At 41.4% G+C, this 14,294-nt stretch overlaps 1 protein-coding gene across 1 annotated transcript in view; it reads left to right on the plus strand.

Moving 5' to 3' along the window:
- plxnd1 (plexin D1) overlaps window positions 1-14,294 on the plus strand; it is a 212,713-nt gene that overhangs the window by 69,627 nt on the left and 128,792 nt on the right. The window contains exons 8-9 of the mRNA XM_060931569.1: window positions 3,500-3,599; window positions 6,596-6,694. Coding sequence (XP_060787552.1) covers window positions 3,500-3,599; window positions 6,596-6,694 — 199 coding nt within the window. The remainder of the gene's footprint in view (window positions 1-3,499; window positions 3,600-6,595; window positions 6,695-14,294) is intronic.

Raw genomic sequence — 14,294 nt, forward strand, 5'->3', positions numbered from 1 at the left:
CGAGGGCCTTTCTGTGTGGAGTTTGCATGTTCTCCCCGTGTCCGCGTGGGTTTCCTCCGGGTGCTCCGGTTTCCCCCACAGTCCAAAGACATGCAGGTTAGGTTAACTGGTGACTCTAAATTGACCGTAGGTGTGAATGTGAGTGTGAATGGTTGTCTGTGTCTATGTGTCAGCCCTGTGATGACCTGGCAACTTGTCCAGGGTGTACCCCGCCTTTCGCCCGTAGTCAGCTGGGATAGGCTCCAGCTTGCCTGCGACCCTGTAGAAGGATAAAGCGGCTAGAGATAATGAGATGAGATGTTGTGGCCATGAACATTGCGACATGAGACATCTTTTGTGAAGCGTCCAGTCCATTTCCTTTCATACATCCAGGTTAGGCTAATTCTTGGCTTTCACGTGATGTCACATCCGCCTCATTAGTTATTCAAAACTTTAGCTGGAGGTCTGACAAAGCTCAGTTGACAAAGCGTTTGTACGGAGAAGGTGCATTGTTTGCATGAAAATGCCTTACGCTTGCGTTGTTTCAGGTTGTTCGAATCGATCAAACTGTGAAACCGATAAAAGTTTCTTCAGGGTTCCTCGTGAACTAATAAAGGGTGAACAAACACAGGATTTCACAAAAAGACGTCGAGAAAGGTGGCCTTTGAATCTCTCACTGAAATCGAAGGGAGCCGAGTCGAAGCATGCTCGAGTTTGCAGTGATCACTTGGTGAAAGGTTTGCATCTCCCTCTCGGCTACGTCCTTAGTGTTTTCCAAGTACTTTTCTTGCTATGTGTTGTTATTTTACGATACTTTTTTTAATCACGAAGTGCTAAAGTCCCCAGCTGTTTCTTTGTTTACTCCTCACAAAGTCCATACGCCTGAAGGTTGCGATAAAATTCTTACCCAGCCATACAGTTACTGTACAATGCGCCGTGATCACTTCTCCGTCTTGTTTAACTAAGATCCAGGCCTTTAAAGGGGTTTCTGATGATCTTTGTGAATGATTTACCTGAGAGATAAGAGCCAACACAAGTGAGAATCAAGCGAACTGTTATTTGTTTACACTTCAACTTGCAGCGCTTCGTTGTAGATATGCGAATGAAAAGCTTAAAAAAATACTTACACGGGCAAAAACAATACAGGATTCATTCGGCAGCGACTTGATACCGAGGTCCTTTACCCAGCCACATAGAAAAATAGTTGTAAGCCTCCATACTCTTCCACGCTTTCATCCGTTTTGCGGTGTAGAAGGACGTCTGCAACACCAGATAGTTCGAGATGTCGGGGAGCTCGACTGAAGCGTAGTTTTCGAGATCGTATGACAAATCTTTCTTTCCCAGACTGTATTCCATTGCACATAGCACTACGGCAGCCATTTTGGTTTGCTTGACCACCAGCAGTTTTATCGGATGTGAAATCACTAAGAAAAGTCACATGACCGAAACCCAAGAATTGGTGACTCTAAATTGACCATAGGTGTGAATGTGAGTGCGAATAGTTGTTTGTCTCGATGTCATGCCCTCATGCCCTGCGATGACCCGCGACCCTGCACAGGATAAGCGGTTACAGATAATGGATGGATATTGTTATAAATGCAAAAGTGAACGATCGTCTTAGGCCCTGTCCACACGGCAACAGATTCAGGTGAAGCCGATAAAATTGTATATCGTTTCGGCCTGGCGTCCACACGGCACCGGCGTTTTGGGTGCCCCAAAACGATATTTTTTGAGAACGGGTTCCAGAGTGGAAAAATCTGGCAACGGCGCCGTTGCGAAGTCGTCTGGATGAGTAGAACGGATTTGTTTACGGTGACGTCACAACCACATGACTAGAACAAGCAGCACGCCAGGTAGAAGAAGGGGTTTATGCGCATGCGTCCTACTTCTTCTATTGTTCTGGTGTCTCCGATGGTACCGTCTTACAGCGCACGTAGAGGTGTGGCATGTGTATTGCATCGTTTTCAGCAAGCGTTGCGTTGCCATATGTACCTGATATTTTACTGATCCGTTGCCCATGTGGACGCGATATTTTTTTTACCCGCTAAAAAAAATCTCGTTGCCGTTGTCGTGTGGATGTAGCCTTAGTTTGAGGGCGTGAAAATAAACAATTCTGTTGAAACTGTTGTCATTTGTATTGTACGCAAATACTAAAGACCGCTTTAGCTCCATTGTCAGGAGCGTCACATGGAGCTGACTTGGCACGCATTACCAGTGCTTTATAAACTCCCGTAGCTCATAAACTGTCTTACAATAATGTTTATGTTTCCCATTCATAATCCAGCCAGCTCGAAATCTGTAAAACATTTATTAAGCGTTGTAGAGGAACGAGTGCTGGGTTTAGTGTGTCTCGTATCCTTCAGCTAAACAGAAACCTAGTGGGCTGGAATGTGTGTTTCTGGTCTGAGAGGGTTCGAGTGTTGTTTTGGTTGCGAGTGGTGAATTGGGGTTTTGAGTTGCGAGTGTTTGTGTAGTTGCGATTCTCCCACGGTCTCAGTGTGGCAGTTTCTAGGTGAATGCCTAATGACAACCAGACATTACAGTGACATGCATTCCGTACCACAAACTCTGGCAACCTGAAATCAATTACTCACAGTGGATTTCTCTCCCTCTCTCTTTCTCTCTCTCTCTCTAAGGCATGTTGTCCTGACAGAGAGATAATTGAAAGTGTTTGTTTAACCAAAGCACTTTCAAGGAGCAGCTGTATCTCTGTGTGTGTGTGTGTGTGTGTGTGTGTGTGTGTGTGTGTGTGTGTGTGTGTGTGTGTGTGTGTGTGTGTGTGTCTCTCTCTCTCTCTGTCTCTCTCTCTGTGTGTGTGAAAGTTCTTAAGCTATCTGACTGTAACCACACCGAAGGAAACCTTATCAGAGGCACAGTTATTCTTTTCACTCCTATCTCTCCCATCCTCCTTCTCCCATCTCACTATTTAGTCGTTCCTGCTGACACTACAGTCCATACCCATTACACACACACACACAGAGTTACCGAGCCTCCCACAAAGAATTCACACAAACCCCCCGCTCACTGTCATAAAGCACTCACCCTTATCACGAAAGGCACGATCTCTGACAGCACTAATGTCGGTTACACCCCAGTGACTCTCACACGCACATACGTACACACACATGCATCCACACACTCGGTGTAGGTTCAGGAGTTTTGGTGTTATCTTGAGTGAACACACACTACATCTCTATCCATGTCAGTAATGAATGGAAAGCTCAAGTAAGTCATGTTTAAAGGGACGCTTCATTGACTTCTCTCTTTCGCTCTGTGTGTGTGTGTGTGAGTGGGCGTGGGTGTGTATAAAGGAATGTCCTGACACTCCCCAGGGTCTCGTTTAACTTTTATAGAGAATAATTTAGTCTCCCTTGATCTCTGACCTCTGAAGTGTCTGTTTTATTCATGTGGGAGGTGTTGAGTAGTGGGCGTGTCTGATCTGCCAAAAATATATATATAAATAAATTATACCCCTATGATAACTCTGTGTGTGTGTGTGTGTGTTTCTAACATCATCCAGGTGTACAAGCTGCCTGAGCACAAAGTGGCGATGTTACTGGGATCACCAGCTCAACATGTGCCTTTCTGATAAAGACAAAAAACAAGGTTCTGCATTCGAGGTCAGTGCTGTCAATCAAAACATCCACCAATCACAGACTGCCGAAAACATCCACCACAGATAAAATCTACCAGTCACGTGATTCATCAGGGGATCTGCATTTCGGCAGTGGTCTCATGCCGAACATATGTGCTTGATCACGATCACGAAAATAATTGCCCTTTGGCGATAAATAAAATGTAATCACTTCACTTCAAACCCTTTGAATTCAATCCAGTTCAGTTTTGTTCAGTTCAATTTATCTCGATCCCATTCCGTCTGTTTCAAGTTAACTTGATTTAAAGTGACACAGGTCGACGTACTGGTTCACAAATCAGTTGTTTGAGTTGATATCCATCCCCATAGCTGGTACACATCATCTTGTTTCAGTACATTTTATTTCCTAATGCGGAGCGTCCTAAGCACGTGTTAGTCTGTTTGCAAACCGCTCGCTCAGCAGCCAGTTCGGAAAAGTCACGTGAGGTCATGCGCGGGTCAGAGGTCGAGAGACACAAAAAAAACCGACGATTTTAAGGAAGTATCTGACATTGTGAGAGGCAAAACGTGGCAGGAAAAAACACAGCAGACAAGCCGAGTACGTAAATATTGCTGGCCAGCTTTCCCGATGGAGGGCGGAAAAGGCAAAAACAAATGTGGTATCTGATGCCAACTTTGCCAAGGTGCTGCTGAACAGGTGAGTGACCGAGTCTGAGAAACATCAACTTTTATTCAGGTTAGAATTGAAATATTCCAAATCTAAACACACCTGGGAGCTTGAAGGCTCTCAAACGGTCGCTTCTGTATCGGAGGCCACCGGTTCCGCCATGTTTGTTCCGACCTTGCTCATTATAATATAATAATGAGGATAAACTTTGGCTGTTACGCTAGCAGTTAGCACTGTCGCCTCACAGCAAGAAGGTTCTGGGTTCGAGCCCAGTGGCTGATGAGAGCCTTTCTGTGGGGGGTTTGCATGTTCTCCCCGTGTCCGCGTGGGTTTCCTCCGGGTGCTCTGGTTTCCCCCACAGTCCAAAGACATGCCGGTTCAGCTAACTGGTGGCTCTAAATTGACCGTAGGTTTGAATGTGAGTGTGAATGGTTGTTTGTGTCTATGTGTCAGTTCTGCGATGACCTGGCGACTTGTCCAGGGCGTACCCTGCCTCTTGCTTGGATAGGCTCCAGCTTGCCCGTGACCCTGTACAGGATAAGCGGTTATGGATAATGGATGGATGTTACACTCGGCCCAAGCGTTAACATTAGCGCGTGGTGTTTTTCCAGCTCATTCTCCTTCACAGGCATGAGGCAGCGGGCAAAACAGTGTGTGAGATTCAAGTACCTAGGGGTTGTTCTAGCTCCACAGGTTATTCTTCATCTTTTTAATACATCGACCTGTGTCACTTTAATTCCATTTGATTAATTTTGATTCGATTCAATTCAGCTATTCTGGTCTATTCTATTCCATTCTATTTATTGAGAACCTCAGTCAAGGATACAGCAAACCGTTTTAGTAGAGCTCATAAAACACAAACACACTCATCCCTCCTGAGGCTTACAAACCTGCTCAATGTGATAATACTCCATTTTTAACAGCCATTTGACTGTTTGAATGGCGTCCAAATACATTCTTAGTCTTTTCTGGGACGCTGGCTGAGTTTGATGGGCCCAGCGGAGCACGTACGTTCCTGAGCAGACACAACATGAAGCCGTTTAACTCTGCTAATGATGTACAACCTCAGTCCAGGAGCACAGAGTATCTAGGATCTGAAAATTGTTTACAGCTTAACATTTACTGTTCCCATTTTCCATCATTCTGATGGCATGGATCGACTCAGACTCAGTTTTTATGGAGTATATCTACATATAAGGGTATATCTATACCTTCTTTCATACTTACTTTCACCTCAGTACCGAAAAGGACATCTTTTGTTGCAGAATCATGATGTTTTTCCTATCAGCATGGGGAATTACTCCATATGGGGAACATCTGCGAATACTAAATTTGCTTGTAACTTGGAATTTTTGATCTCCAACTAGAAAAAACAAAGAAAGGGACGGTCTTGTAACATCAGTAACTTGTTTTGAGGAGGTAAATATAGCTAGCTCGTTACAGTTAGCAAGCTAGCTAGCTTGTTGCGACCAAAAGACGAACATAAAACATGGAAGCTTCGATGTTTTTTCCCCCTCTTTGTAGTTTGAACACACAGAGATCGCAAGAACTCGAATCTCTTTAGTCGTTTTTTGAACAGAGAAGGATTGACAGCGGAAAGGGTGTCAGAAATACCAGAGCATGCAAAAACAGGTTGGAAGAGTGGAATGCATAAAAACCGAAAAAAGATGGCCCTGTGGCTACGGTCCAACGAAACACTCATGAAGCTTATAAAAGTCAGAAGTATGTCTAAATGAAAACAGAGACGCCATGTGCTCCATGCCACACCGAATCCAGATCCTCGACAAAGCAATGGCAAAGGAACAAAGGCGGAAAAGCTGCCAGAGATGCAAAGCGTCAATTAGCAGCTTCAGATAAACAGAACGAGAGAAGGCGAGTGAGAGGAGGAGTGTGAAGGTTCGATGCTGATTCATCGACCTAAAAACTTATGAGCTCATCCTAGCCACAGGCGCAGCCATGTTGCCTGACACTCACTGTTGTTCTTAGCGCCCAGAACATCACCTGAAAAGCAAGCTAGCGACTTTGTGCCACCGCTGTCACCTAGATTTCCTCTCGATCTGCAGAGTGACTCGGACTCAAACGGCAGGGCAGACACTGTGTGGGCAGATGTGGCAGATGTCTGAAAACATCTTATGTCACTTTCTTTTCTCAGGTCCCATTGTTCGTTCTGGGCTTTGTTCCATTCTTTGGATAAGGATGTTTTTACAGTGATCCATACCATTTCCTTTTTGGCCCTTCACCTTTTTATATACACACACAGCTCAAACAGGAAGGTGGATGTATTTATGGCAGAGGAAACGCGGATGTCTATTGTTTTCTCTAACTCTTAGCTCCTGTGTCTTCCTGTTCTTCAGAATGCTGAGAACTGTCCCAGGATCAGGACTGAGGAATTCCCCCCCTGGCCCACAGAGATCACTCAAGATATCACACTTCGCCTCAGCAATGTGGAGCAGGTAGAGTCCCTGGGGTTCATTTGCGCTTGACTTGAAGTGCTGTTTTCTCTGGTACGCCGGAAAACACTAGGTTATAATCATTTTCTGGTCTTACTGTTATTGCTGTGAAATTCAGTTTAGTGTAGTTTTGTCAGAGGATTATGTTTACAGTCTGGAGCAGTTTCATGCACTTTAAATTGTGGATTAATACAGAACTAGCATTAGAGTAGGCATATCAGACGCTTGCTGGCTGTGCTGTGAAATTTCTGCATGCAGACGCTCATCTAAGTTTCCATAAGTCATTGCTTAACGCTTGAATATTTTCTATCGTGAATACTATCATTAAAAAGCTTATAATCGCTGCTTTCCAAAGAAATGCATCTCATTAAGATCTGTTCAGTACTTTGGGAGGATCGGCAGGTTGAAGTTGGTACAACAGAGGAAAAACTCTGCTCGCGGGACATTAGGAAACTGCCGGTGCTTTACTTTTTGAGTCACAGGAAAGCGCTCAGGCTCTCCCTCTCTCTCTGTCTTCTGATCGGTTTCCGACTGGATTACTTGTGAATATCAGAGAACTTTTATAGGGATGTTCTCTCGCTCTCACTGTTTCTGATGAAGTATTCAGCAAAAATTTTCCCTCAGCTAGTTTTGATGTTATGCTTCACAGGAGACTTTGAAGTGAGTTTTCATAGCTTTACCTACTTATTTTTTCAAATCAAACTGATCCATGCAAATAAATAACTCTTTTAGAATATAATTGTAGTTGTTTTGATGAAAAATATTGAGATCTTCGTGGTCGGAATGAGATTTAAAAAAAACAGAAGTCAGAAACGCGAGTGTCAGTTTCAGTGCAATTAATGTGAATTTTTTACTGGATGTGGCTCACACTGGTTTTTCGAGGTTTGCCTTGAAAGCTGTGAACATTAATCAAAATAATCATTTATATTCTTTCATATAAACACTAGTAAGCCCTACTTTTGAGAAATACAAAGGCCTACAGAGCACAAAGAGGGTGTTAGAAATAATCCTTTACTACTTTTTTATTGAGTGTACCAATTTAACATTTGACCTATTCAGCATAATTAATACTAATCAAATACTAATTTGCGTAATTTGTTTTTACTAATTTTTCAAACTTTGTATTCAGTATACAAACATCTCTGTGCCTGCCAGTTTCCATGTAAATATCTTGAAAAATAGAAACGTTATTATTAAGAAAAAAACATTTGATCTCATTCGTTAATGAGGCCCATTTTGGACCATGTGATCCGAATACAGAATATTACGGCCATTTTCTAAAAATTAAGGCATTTTCTCAATCTTTGATTTGTAATATCTCAAGAACGGATAAACATATTTTAATTCTGGAAAAAGTATGTTGTTCTGCATTCAATTCTGAATTCAATGACACTAGGATCAAGCAATTTGGATTGAATTTGAATTTTCACCTCAGATGCCTAATTAGACGTTAAATATTTAACATACAATATTTTTATACCGTATATTCCGATTGGCCAGAAGGTGGTGATTAATTTTCTAGAACAGTGTCAGCACTTTGTAACATTTAAAGGTGAAGCTGTAACTTTAACATTTCAGGAACGATGACTTTACGAAGCTTTGTGGTTTCTGGGTAACATGAAAAACGGATTTTGTTGAGAGAGAGAGAGAGAGGGAGAGGGGAGAGAGAGAGAGAGAGAAAATGAAGCTAGTGAGGGAATGACTAGTGTGGTTTATACCGATTATAATACAAGTCATAACAAGAATGAACGTGTTTTGTGAATGCAATTAGTAAATGTAATTAGAAATGGATAAAAAGTCATACTTTAAATAATGATTTGCTGACATTTTTGACCAATTCCTGTGGCGTGAATGGAATTAAACACTTCAGGATGTGCTATTATTGGAAAATATTGAAATCACAACACAAAAATGACATTGAAGAGGATCACACCACCCCAGCGTTTATTATTTAGCAATTATTCACTAAGGGCGAAGTGAATATTGGTGAATAATAATCAAGACGAAGTCGAGGTTATTATTCACCAATATTCACTGAGCCTGAGGTGGATAATTGTTTTAGTGTAAATACACAGGTGATTATTTAAAAAAAAAAAAGTAAACTTCAAAAGCAGCAAGCAAATGTAATAATAGCGTGCCATAGACTTGTCACTTATCTACACTGAGTCACATAAAATACTTTGTTTTGAAATAGATAAAATAAATCATAATTCCACCTGGGCAGCATGGTGGTGTAGTGGTTAGCGCTGTCGCCTCACAGCAAGAAGGTCCTGGGTTCGAGCCCCGGGGCCGGCGAGGGCCTTTCTGTGTGGAGTTTGCATGTTCTCCCCGTGTCCGCGTGGGTTTCCTCCGGGTGCTCCGGTTTCCCCCACAGTCCAAAGACATGCAGGTTAGGTTAACTGGTGACTCTAAATTGAGCGTAGGTGTGAATGTGAGTGTGAATGGTTGTCTGTGTCTATGTGTCAGCCCTGTGATGACCTGGCAACTTGTCCAGGGTGTACCCCGCCTTTCGCCTGTAGTCAGCTGGGATAGGCTCCAGCTGGGATAGGCTCCAGCTTGCCTGCGACCCTGTAGAAGGATAAAGCTGCTAGAGATAATGAGATGAGACAATTCCACCTTACCTTTGAATAGTTTTAGACCAAACTTCGTAGCATCTTTAGTGCTTTTAGGAGCAGCATGCGCTTTCATAATCTGTAATTCTTCCTCACTTACAGTGACAAAGAGATTGGCCATCAGTTTGCCGAGTCGCTTGAGGTGATTATTGAAAAATAATCAGAATCTCTGGACCAATCAGCACGCACGATTTCCAATAATCACCTGTGTATTTATACTAATTTTTTATAACAGCATACCGCCATCTCACACTATGTGATATACTGTATTATTGCTTCCTTATTTAACTTAAATTTACTTATTTGAATTAGCTTCCATAATTAGTTCAAAGTTCCATTTATTTTAATTTTTATATTAGTTTTTAGCTTATTCAGTAATAGTTTTAGTAGTGTACTGTATTATCACTGATCATTGGCCTTTCTATTCTGATTCCTTATGAAGCTAAACTTCACCTTTGAGTGTGTGTGTGTGTGTGTGTGTGTGTGGGGGGGGGGGGGGGGGGGGGGGGGTTGGATGAAATTTTATTTTTGAACATAAAAAAAAATTCAACTTAATTTTTTTTTTCAAAAATTCAAACACCTGATTTTTCTAAATTATTTCCCACATTTAAAAATAATTATACATACATGGGTCATTCTAGAATTCGGGCTACATTTCATGTCTCTGAGAAAAACCTTTTGTTATTTTTCGCAAAAGAAACCTTTATTGAATCAGTTTTGAACAAATTGTGATAAACTTTCACCAATAGCAATGCTCGAAGTACATTTTAGACACAATTTATCCATAAAACATCAACCAAATGACTCCCACCCCTCCCCCACATTATTGGCTGTCTTCGACTCCTGATTCATCCATTCAACTTGAATAAACATGAAGTGATTCAGTCGAACAATCTGTTTTTTTGGTTCGCTGTTATGAAATCTATTGCGTAGAAAGTCTATTTTCTGTATCATGTGAAATTTCAGGAATATTTTTTTTATCTGTCCCAATGTTCTTGTCAACTCTGTTAACTATGTGATAAAACCGCATCAAATCCACAAAGACTTTTGAATAATACGCATGACATGTCTGGCGGGAAACATCAGAAAGGCGGTGAGGTATGTTATGTTTCTTCTCCAATTAATTTGAACAGAATGTTGAGGATACAGCAACAGTAGATTAATTATTCGTCAAATCTGTTATTGTGATATTGGAGTGAATGTCTCACTCATTAAAAAAAAAAGCAATAATATGATCAAAATCCATCAAATTCTGTTCTTATACGTGCCATGAGGTAGCTAGTTTGAGGTTAGCATGTGGAGTGAAGACACAAAAACGGTGGGGGGAAAATGTCAACTCTGTCATCGTCGAGTCTGTCGACGGATCGCCCGGTTTGATGACAACAGAGTTGACGACGACCGACAGAGTCGACTCTTGAAATGTACCCGCAGTTATAAAATGGGCCACGTATAGTATGGTGCTCGTCATGCAGAGACTCTTTACTGTCAGTGCCACAGTGTGTTGAAGTACAAATACTAAAATAGTTCATAAGGAATTTCACTGCTTATCAAAATGATGGTCTGTCAGCTTATTTCTGTCTTTACCCAAGTATAGAAATTCTGAATTATATGCTCACTCACAATTGAATTTGCGGCTCTCACACCAGCATCGAAAGCCATTTACAAATAATCAGACACGCAATGATGATAATGATGATCATGTGCGAGTGTTTAATCATAGAATATTTGACTCCTGTGTATCAGGTCACATTGTGCCATATTCCGCAAAATTTATGATGTGTGACTTGAGACAAGAGCTCCTTTTAGAGTTTTACACGCTCTAATTCATCAGCCTTTCACTCACACTTTATATTGCTTAACACAACTGACATTGCTATGATGAAGTTCGATAAGTTTGCTTCAAGTACGCTCATAAAACTTGGCCTACTTCTTATAAATGAGACATCCTGTTTATAAAACGGGCCTGTAACGCCCACATGCTGCAAATTCATACACACACACACACACACATATGGTCACAGGGTCAAGAACACTATAAATGTTTTGCTCTGGCTGACCCAGAGTCAAACATAGCATTAAGAGCTAGCACAGACATATAAGACACACATGGAAATCCAACCTAAAACCACAGACTGGAATACCATTTCCTTGTCAAACCACTTCACTGTAATGGTAATATCTGCAGTCTGGTTTGCACACATCTCAAACGGAGTTTGGATTGGAAGCACGCTTTAAAGGCAAAAATAAGCCACGTGAATTTGGTTTTAAGTGGAATCCTGCATCCAAAAATGCCATGTCACTTAATGATCGCTTCAGCTGAGCTACTGCGTTCTTATACTTTGGGGTTTGAAACACACATTCGACTTGATCTCTTCCTGCTGATCTCATCCGTTTCTTTCGGTTGATGTTCATTTCTTTCATAATGCATGTAGACTATGCATCATGTTCTGTCTGCTAGTCAGTTATGTGCTCGCCATAATTATTATTATAATACGTTGCGTATTGGACAGCATGCGTATGTTATATTTAATAGTTATTCCATGAAATCGAGTCATACATGAGCTGATAGCGGCTATAAGCCGTGTACGACGAGATCGAGTGGAATAACTGTTTTATTCTATCCGCATTCACTGGATTTTGAGAAACAGAGCACTTTTATTTTTATTTTTTGCAAATTCAATAAATAAAAACTTTGTACAAAACGTCCGACAAAATCATTTCCGCTTAGAATGTAAACAAACCGGTGAAATGACGGTAGCAATTTGTGAAAAATATTATAATAATAATAATAATTCTTGAAAAATTAAAAAAAAGATACGCTTTTATCATCAAATACTTTCATTCCATATTGTGTTGCTTTTTTTTGTATTTTTTTGGGTTTTGTTTTCGAGTCGAGTTTTTAATTTCGTCCTCGGTTGGTTCAGCAACACGCTCCGCCATTTTGTTTTTCTCTACCCACAGTATATGAGCTGATAGCCTAGTAGTAGGGTAGCCAATCAGAGCGCGTGATTGCTCATATCCAGTGAATGTGGATAGTGTGTGTGGGTATGTGTATATATATATATATATATATATATATATATATATATATATATATATATGTGAAGAGTTTGGTTTCAAAACGCAATAAATGCCAAATTTGAAAAATTGAAACTCCCGCCACCAAACCATCAGCAATTATCATATCTTACTCGTACCATATTCAGTTTTCGCCAAAGCACGATATCTGCCATTGACTTACACACTGCATTACGGCCTTTCATTCCAAAACGCAACAAGAGCCACCACCTATTTTTCTCAAAGCCAGACATATCCATTTGGCCAATCAGAGGCCGCCATTGACGTGAAGTCTTCTAAGACGGTTGTGCCCATGAAGTAGGAAATCGCTTCGCCACTTCTCGCATTGATTGGACAATTTCATGCTGAATTATGAATAATTTTGATAAAATAATCGAAAAAATAATAATCTATAAAATAAAACAATCTGTCATGAAAGAATGCAGTTAAATGCACTTTAAATAGAAAGGAACATGTAGCATTTTGGGGGGAAAATGCTGTGGCGTGGATATGTTGCGACTTCACAAAAAAATTTACTTGGTTCAGTTGACCGTAGGTGTGAATGTGAGTGTGAATGGTTGTCTGTGTCTATGTGTCAGCCCTGTGATGACCTGGCGACTTGTCCAGGGTGTACCCCGCCTTTCGCCCGTAGTCAGCTGGGATAGGCTCCAGCTTGCCTGCGACCCTGTAGAACAGGATAAAGCGGCTACAGATAATGAGATGAGATGAGATATATATAAATGCAACACATAAGCATAGCTCCAGCTGTAGCTGCTTGTTTTCAAAAGTGTCTAACTCTATACATACAATGTGATTTCCAGTGGAGCAATTTTAAAACACTCCAACATTACTCTAACTTGCAGTATGTACATCTTTCTGCATCCATAATCCCTTCCATGTCTCGCTGTGGAGGTCTTGGCCTGTGCTGAATTCATAAGTGGGTTTATGGTTTCCAGATGGATTCCTGCAGTGGAATGAATGACTTTTCCCATGTCTCAGAGGACAGAATGTAAATGCCCGAGTGAAAGTTGTTCGCCACGTCTTTTGATCTTTATGTTTGTGTATATGTTGAATCCACACCAGAATTAGCTATAGAGGAAGCCTGAAGTGTTTAACGGAGTGGGATACGGAATAAACCGGAATATGGGCAGATTCGGAAGGAAAGATCCGAAGATTATCGGAAGAAGAATATCAGCTGTCCAGGAAACATAGAAGCCGCATCTTGTGCAGGAAGCTTTGAAGTATATCAGAGGGGAACCGTCAGGGCCTTGTAGGCCTTCAGAGAGGGCCCAGACATACCAGCATTTCAAATATTATATTTAATTTCTTTCATTCTTTAATTTCTTTCATAATTTCATGGTAATTATTCTCTTCTAATTCTAATTTGGCCTCATTTTCTATCAAATGTGCTTCAGAAATGAAAGGGTTACTGTCCTGAAAACATTAAAATCGAGTTATCCAATGAGATTGTTTTGTTTGTTGTGTCTAGCTTGAGAAGAGACTCACTCATTGGTTAGGACTTCATTGCCGGGACAGAAGGCCATGGCAGTGTGTGTTTATATAGGAAGTGACCAATGAATTAACCAGTCAGATTTTGATTTATAGTGGGATGGACCAAAAATTTATCACCCTAGGCCTTCTCAAAGGCCAATGCGAGCTTAACCTCAAGTCGTTTCTCAGTAGTGTTAGCGAATGCTAATAAAGCAGTCAAGACAGTGCTGTCGAGAGCAAGTAGCACAGGCTAATGACTGAGAAATTAAGATTTCTGTTCTAGACTCTTCTTCCAGGCGGCACGGTGGTGTAGTGGTTAGCGCTGTCGCCTCACAGCAAGAAGGTCCTGGGTTCGAGCCCTGGGGCCGGCGAGGGCCTTTCTGTGTGGAGTTTGCATGTTCTCCCCGTGTCGGCGTGGGTTTCCTCCGGGTGCTCCGGTTTCC

Source organism: Neoarius graeffei, chromosome 10 (assembly GCF_027579695.1).
Source record: "Neoarius graeffei isolate fNeoGra1 chromosome 10, fNeoGra1.pri, whole genome shotgun sequence".
Lineage (NCBI taxonomy): Eukaryota > Metazoa > Chordata > Actinopteri > Siluriformes > Ariidae > Neoarius > Neoarius graeffei.